The 7,500-nt window shown below is 31.9% G+C and overlaps 1 protein-coding gene across 2 annotated transcripts in view; it reads right to left on the bottom strand.

Moving 5' to 3' along the window:
- Positions 1-4,843: 4,843 nt before the first annotated feature.
- The window catches only part of LOC144972944 (uncharacterized), an 11,039-nt gene continuing 8,382 nt past the window's right edge, over positions 4,844-7,500 (bottom strand). For both annotated transcript variants that reach the window (XM_078914783.1, XM_078914784.1), the window contains one exon: positions 4,844-5,777. In XM_078914783.1, the coding sequence (XP_078770909.1) occupies positions 4,921-5,777 (857 nt within the window). In that variant the 3' untranslated portion in view covers positions 4,844-4,920. The remainder of the gene's footprint in view (positions 5,778-7,500) is intronic.

The raw sequence follows: 7,500 nt of genomic DNA, 5'->3' as shown, positions 1-7,500 counted from the left end.
TTATTCTACATACCTTTATGCATAGTCGAGTAGCTCTTTACTCACTTGAGACCATGACAATATCATGACTTAATTGGACAACTGGCGCTGATTTTTTATGACATCGAGACAATTAATCTTTTGTACAAATCTCCAAGGGATAATAAAATAAATAATGTTTTTTGCCACTTTCCGCGCAAAACAAGATTTGGCAAAATGTTATCATGCGGTGATTAATTGTTCATTGAAGTGATAATACACACGCAAGGGAAGTGACCTTCACCTCTGATTATTTTGCACGGGATTGTACTTTGTTATTGTTAAAGCTTTATAATCTCATAGGACCTTAAATATCACCTTTTTAAAGATTTCTTGTAGATAGACTATAATACAGAAAACAAAATTTAATTTAAGAAAATTTCAAATATTCCCGTAAAACAGTTTTAAATAAGGTCATTGGAATTAAGAAACAATCTCGTAATATCCCGATATCTAAAACAATGTCTGTTAAAAGTCTAATATCGATGAGAAAAAACTAGATATGCCATTTCACAGAATTGAATGCATGAAATGTGTTTTACTGAAACGTTTACATAGTAGGTTGTGAGTTCATTGTAGAATTATACACACACACACACACACACAAACACACACACACATACACACACACATATATATATATATATATATATATATATATATATATATATATATATATATAATATACAATGATATACATATATATATATATATATATATATATATATATATATATATATATATATATATAGTTATAAAATATAAAACCAAGAAATAAAAATGCTCGACTTTAATGTTAAAGGAGCGGTAAATATACAATTATTGTTTACTTCTACAGTCAGTTCTGTTTCATGACACAAGGGCAATCTACGGGAAGTGTGTGTAATCGTTATTGTTGTTTATGATTGTGTGTTGTTTCATACTTCCTGTGATGTTTTGATGTCGAGAATATTAAAGTGGTTTGAAGTTGCAGAGAAGGTGTATATATATATTTATATATATATATATATATATATATATATATATATATATATATATATATACCTTCTCTGCAACTTCAAACCACCATACATATATATATAATATATATATATATATATATATATATAATTATATATATATATATATATATATATATATATATATATATATATATATATATATATATATATATATATATATTTCAATTCAGAGATTCAAGATTCAATTCCTCTAGAGATTCAATTCAGCAAAAGAAGCGGTCGTCTTCTGCATTGTATCGCAAAGAAACATAGACATTTTAATTCTTTCCTCCCCACAGCTGTGAAAAACTGCACTGACACTGACACTGACTTAGATTTAGATATAGTCCCATCGCTTAAAAGAGAATTAATAAATTTTCACAATCACTTATAGTATTAACATAATCATGTAGATAATAACGAATTTATGATCTTAACTTATGTGTCCTGTTCTAAATTTAAAGTAAAAGTTATTGTTAAAAAATAAATAAATTAAGCCGACATATTCATTTATCTATGTGTGAAGTAAGGATAATATTATAGAGATGTGATTCAATAATTATATTTATATTTATAGAACATGTTACTTCTTAGAAATAATATATATAACTCCTTTTCAATCTCTTATCTACAATCTTTTACTTTAAAGCAAATGATAAATATTTCTATGAAATAAGGTGATAACCGCAAAAGAATATATTTATTCCTCAGATGAAATATTTATGTAATCGCAATAACACGATTTTTATGTTATATTCCTCTCTACTTTTCAGTATAATATCATTTAACCTTTACCAGTTTATAAAGTATCTTGATAATCATTTAATTATGTATATTTTTATTAGACAAGAATTTTATTATAAGTATAATCATAGTCACCATGATATATCCGCTTGTTGTTCCACTGTACATATTAAGACTTTTAATATTCTTTGCCAAGTTTTATTTAATTTATTAACATTTTATATTTCTTTTATATATTGCCGAATTGTGTCGTGACACAAAATTATAATTTCCATACAAGGATCAATAAAGTATATCTTATCTTATCTTATCATACTAGTAAAAAGCCCGCAATTTCACGGGGAATGAACTATTTCCATTCGATATTATACCCACCATTATTTAATGAGGGCAGATTGGTAAACAACGTTGTCTGTGTAAGTTGGTACATCCTCTGTTGATTTTTATGTGTGGCCCAACATGAAGCGTAAGCCGCTATAGCCTCTGACCCGTGACACAGCAACATATAGTTGTCCGTGTATGAAAACAGGTTGTGGTAATAAAATCAACTGCGAAAATAAACCTGAAGTAGCAGACGTGAGCAGAGTTGAAAGACGATCCTGGGATCGAGAACTTAACTTACAGTACAGTACTCTGGTGATCATGTTTGGTGGCGTTTGGCACCGTTTTTATGCACCTCCACTGACTTTAAATTATAAAAGGAAATCAAATTATCTGTTTATCTATCTGTAAAAAAATACATTTCTAATTCTCAAATTTCAAATGGCACAATGTTCTCCACAAGGCTAGACTATATTTAAGAAAGGATTTTCAATTCCATTGTATTTATCTTCCAACAATCTTTTACATGTTTTTATATTTCACTTTCTAAACTGCATTACACAGTTCCTCCCCGCCTCCCCTCTTTTCACTTAATTAATTGCGCACCTTTTTAGAAATATCTAGCATTCTGTTTTAATTCGTGCTTCCTTACAAAGGAGCATACTAATTTCCTGCCAACCAATGTTTTGTTTATCCATCTTAACTACGCCACTACCACAATATCTCATTCATCTTTGGTGTTTCATTCATCCTGTTTTGTTGATAAAGGGGAAACCCGAAACGTTCATTTGATCTGTTTTTGTAATTAAATTGAAGCTTACATTCAATTTCACATGATTATTTATTTCTTCGAGATTCGAGCAGCAACATTTACATTAAGTGAATACATTATACTGGGGATGTACTTTACTTAACTTATGGAAAAACAAACATCCTTGCACCTTTACTAAGATTTATGACTAACCCTAATAGAAAAAAAATCCTTCGATCTCGAGCTAATCATAATAGTAAAAAAAAAGAATCAAAATGGCGACTGAAATACCTTCATGTGATCAAGTGAATAAAATCACCATGAATGCTACGATTTGCTGAAAAATGCCACACACATGTATACACCACACACAACACACACACAAACACACACACACGCACACACACATAAACATACACGCAATTAGAACATACTACTAGATAACAACACTGATCACCGCTAAATCAACAACACAACGGAAGTAATAATAATACTTGATGTCATAAATAGATGACGCAAACTGACAACTTTTTACAGTGACGAAATTGGTTGATTTTGGGACTGTTTAGTGTCGTCGATACGTATTTTATGATATATGTGTGACTCAACGAACATTCAAACTGACTTTAAATTATAAAGGAAATCAAGTTATCTGTTTATCTATCTGTAAAAAATACATTTCTAATTTTCAAATCTTTCAGTAGAGTTGTGCATCGTATCAATTTTTTTATTGACTCAAATAAGCACAATGTTCTCCACAATGCTATATTTTTAAAAGAAAGGATATATATATATTATATATATATATATATATATATATATATATATATATATATATATATATATATAATATATATATAATGAAAGCGATTGGGGAAAATATATCGCCTTGGAGCACATCACGAGCGATATTGAAGGCTGCAGAGGTTTCTTCATTTCCGTCGGGCTTTCTAATTCTCACGCATCCAGATGCTGCCTCGAAGATGGTTTGAGTGACGCGGCGAAGTTTTACCGATGCTCCAGCCCAGCTGAGTGCGTTGTCTAGAAATGTGTGGTTTACTGTGTCAAATGCTGCCGTATAGTCAAATATATATATATATATATATATATATATATTATATATATATATAATATAAACTCCTTTGAATACCTTGGTAGTCGTATCCAGTGCGATGGTGACGAGAGGGCTGATGTTGAATACAGAATGTCAATAGCACAAACAACATTCAACTCTCTATCCCATATGTGGTCCGATCACCGTCTGTCCCGCGGAAAGAAAATCAAGTTGTATGCCTCTAGTGCCTGCTCTGTTTTCACACATGGTTGCGAGGCTTGGCGACTTACAGAAGGTGTAACCAAAACTGTAAATTATGGTTTCAACAGCCGATGCCTTTCCATCATCACGGGAGAGGACTACAGAGAAACAGCAAAACGTCCCGAATTCGACCTGATAACTACAGTGATGAGACGCAGGTTCCGCTTTGCGGGGCATATCTTGCACATGGACGCAGACCGCCACCTGCGTCGAACTTTTATTGCCTACTTGAAGAGCTCAACAACTATACCAGCAGGCACTCTACTACATTGACGAAATTGTGACTCTAGCCAGGAACAGACGTGCTTGGTCCCAATATGTGAATTTCCTGTGACCGTGACACTTTTATGCTGATGTATCATAGCACCTTATATGTGCCGTACTAATGTACAATGCAGCTCATACATGTTTTCTGAACACCTCAACCACCCGATCGGGGTGTTCGAACCATCGCGTATAAACCGACGCACGAGGAGCCAGAGGGAGGTCTTTTAGTTTCCCCGAATTGGACACACACAATACCGCCATTTCAGCGGTCGTGTTTTATTTTATTATTTATATTTGCCGTGGTGTTCTTTATTCGTGGATGTCTGGAGAGACAAGCAGGATGAATGGATAAGTAGAGTTGTGTCTATTTGTGTTGTAGGTGTAACTTAGTTTCTGTAATAAATTAATCGTGTTCCTTAATCTCGATTTTCTTTCTTTTATCATCATTATTTCGACTTTTCTGTTTCATTTTAGCGACTCCGACACAACAAGTGATAATGTCATCAGAACGTGCTCGTTGTCTGATCGTCAGAATCTTCTTGGTTGTAGTCGACGGCAACATTGATAATACCTGTTTCTCCTGTTCTATAGTGCCCTCGCCGTGAACATCCTTTCAAACGACGTAGTATTGATTTTATTTCTGGCCATATGCTATATATAAAATGGCATAATGTGATAAGCAAAATTAAGGACAAAAGCATAATAATAAGGATTAAATAGGAGTTCATGCAAGATTCGTCATGTTGTGGTCGATTTTGTTGGCTTGCATTAGACTTAGATTTTGAAGCTGATTCAAAAGACTCTGTCGTTGATAATGTTTGTTTTCCTGTTGTTGTTGTACCTGATGTTGTTGATGATATATTTGCATAATTGCAAATTTCTCCAATATCCAATTTCTTCTTCTTTTCACATTTCCTGTTTGTGTATTCCGTACAACCCACCGTTTCGTCTTCATCACTTTTGCAAGGTGATGAACACGGCTTACATTTGAATCCAAACGCCCCGTTGTGTTTGTCAGGAAGTCTGTAAGATTCGAATCCATTTTTTCGAAGACATCCGATTTCAGTATTAGATTTCCAAGTACAGGGTCTATTAACTTGTTTCCATTCTCCTTCCACCGGGTCAGAATCGCAGTAATCACAAGTTTTATTCCTGTGATTGTTGTATCGATTATATGTCATATGTCCACATATTAAGCATTTTTCCTTCAACGTTGTGGGATCCTTTCCTAGGTAGTAACCCGCGTTACAGGTTTGTTCCTTAACTGCTAGAACTGATGATAATACTAAGGCTGTTTGCCATATAATCCATAGTTGAGTACATGGTTTTGGACTTCCAGGGCACAGTGTCTTCATGGTGTCTGGTACATTAGAAATGGATAGACGGATCAGGATTTAGAATTCTTAAGATTTAAGGTGGGGTACTTTATTTGGAATGATGATAATGATGATAATAATGATGACGACGACGACGACGATGGTGATGATGATGATGATAATGATGATGACGATGATGATGCGGATATGATGATAATGGCTGGCAAATCGTATTGAAGACATTAGAAATTCTTAAATTTACCGGAAGCAAAAGTCTAAAATCTCTGGTGACTTTTATTTAAACGAGCCTTATAACACCTAATTCATCCCGACACCCCATTTGAACTCAATCCTAGAGATTTTTGCTACTTTTCAAAATTAGAAAAAATATAATAAAAATGAGCATGGATATAGATATTTTTATCCAGCTATCATTAACATGTAAACATTAACAACATAAACTTTGATACTACACCTATAATTTGTCTCAGAAAAATGAAATAAAAAGGCATGGGTTAAAAGTAACCCCGGGTATATTACGGATTTAGTAGGGTGTTAGGGTTGAGTGAGTTAAGGCGATTGTACACTGATAATTTTGGTTTATTAAATTTTTGGAGATAGTTGCTCTCAGTTTAACCGTTTTTTTAAGTGTATATGAACTGATTTCAAAGTATAATGGTATGCCCTGTACCGATCACCAAGGACCTTCTCAGTACTCCATTGCGTACTATGACGCCCGCCTTATTTTCGCCACAAAAGAATGATCTCAAAGAATAGTTTCAATGCGATTCAAGGAGCATTACAGTACAGAAATTGCACTTCTTTGAGTATTCAACCACTTGACTCGGAATGCAGACGAAAATAATCTGAACATTATCTCCCCTTGGATTTATATATAAAACTGCGTTTGACACTATTGACCACGATAAACTGATCAGCCATCTTGAGAGAATTATAATTAGCACTTCATGACCTGGTTTAGATAATTTCTGACAACATCCAAATTGTAGTGGTAAGTGGCGTCAACTTTGAAATGTATTCCCTGAAATTCGAGGTTCCTCGAAGTTTTGTCCTTGGAGCAGTCCTTATAATATGTATATGCCGCTATTAAGAAATTTGATCTTTTAATAATAATATTTAACTCTACTCCTTGTTGTGACAAAATATTTGATTGATAATAATAATAATAATAATAAAAATAATAATAATAATAATAATAATAATAATAATAATAATAATAATGATAATGATGATGATGATGATGATGATGATGATGATGATGATGATGATGAGATGATGATAATAATAATAAATAATAATAATAATAATAATAATAATAAATAATAATAATAATAATAATAATAATAATGATAATGATAATAATAATAATAATAAGAATAATAATAATAATAATAATAATAATAATAATAATAATAATAATACGTCTATTTTTCGAATTTTTAACACTCAACTGTGATTTAAATTAAATAATTTTATATTTTTAAATATATATCTACACACAAGTTCGGACTAGAGGCCAGAAGAATAATCTCCATTTATAAAATTAATATATAAAGTGTCGCTATTAATTTTTAATTCTATATTTATACATGTTTATGTATTTACATATAAATTTAAACTAGGGGTCATAGGGACAGCATATTTCACATTGTATAAATTTATTTATTTATATATATACATTATCGCCATAAATTCCTAACTTTATATTTATTCATTTTTATGCATGCCACGTCTGTAAACGAATTT

The sequence above is a fragment of the Berghia stephanieae genome, chromosome 5, assembly GCF_034508935.2.
Source record: "Berghia stephanieae isolate SIO BIC M18660-M18661 chromosome 5, UCSD_Bste_1.3, whole genome shotgun sequence".
Taxonomy (NCBI): domain Eukaryota; kingdom Metazoa; phylum Mollusca; class Gastropoda; order Nudibranchia; family Aeolidiidae; genus Berghia; species Berghia stephanieae.
Note: the sequence above shows the minus strand (reverse complement) of the source record. Positions and strands in the feature narration are given on the sequence as shown.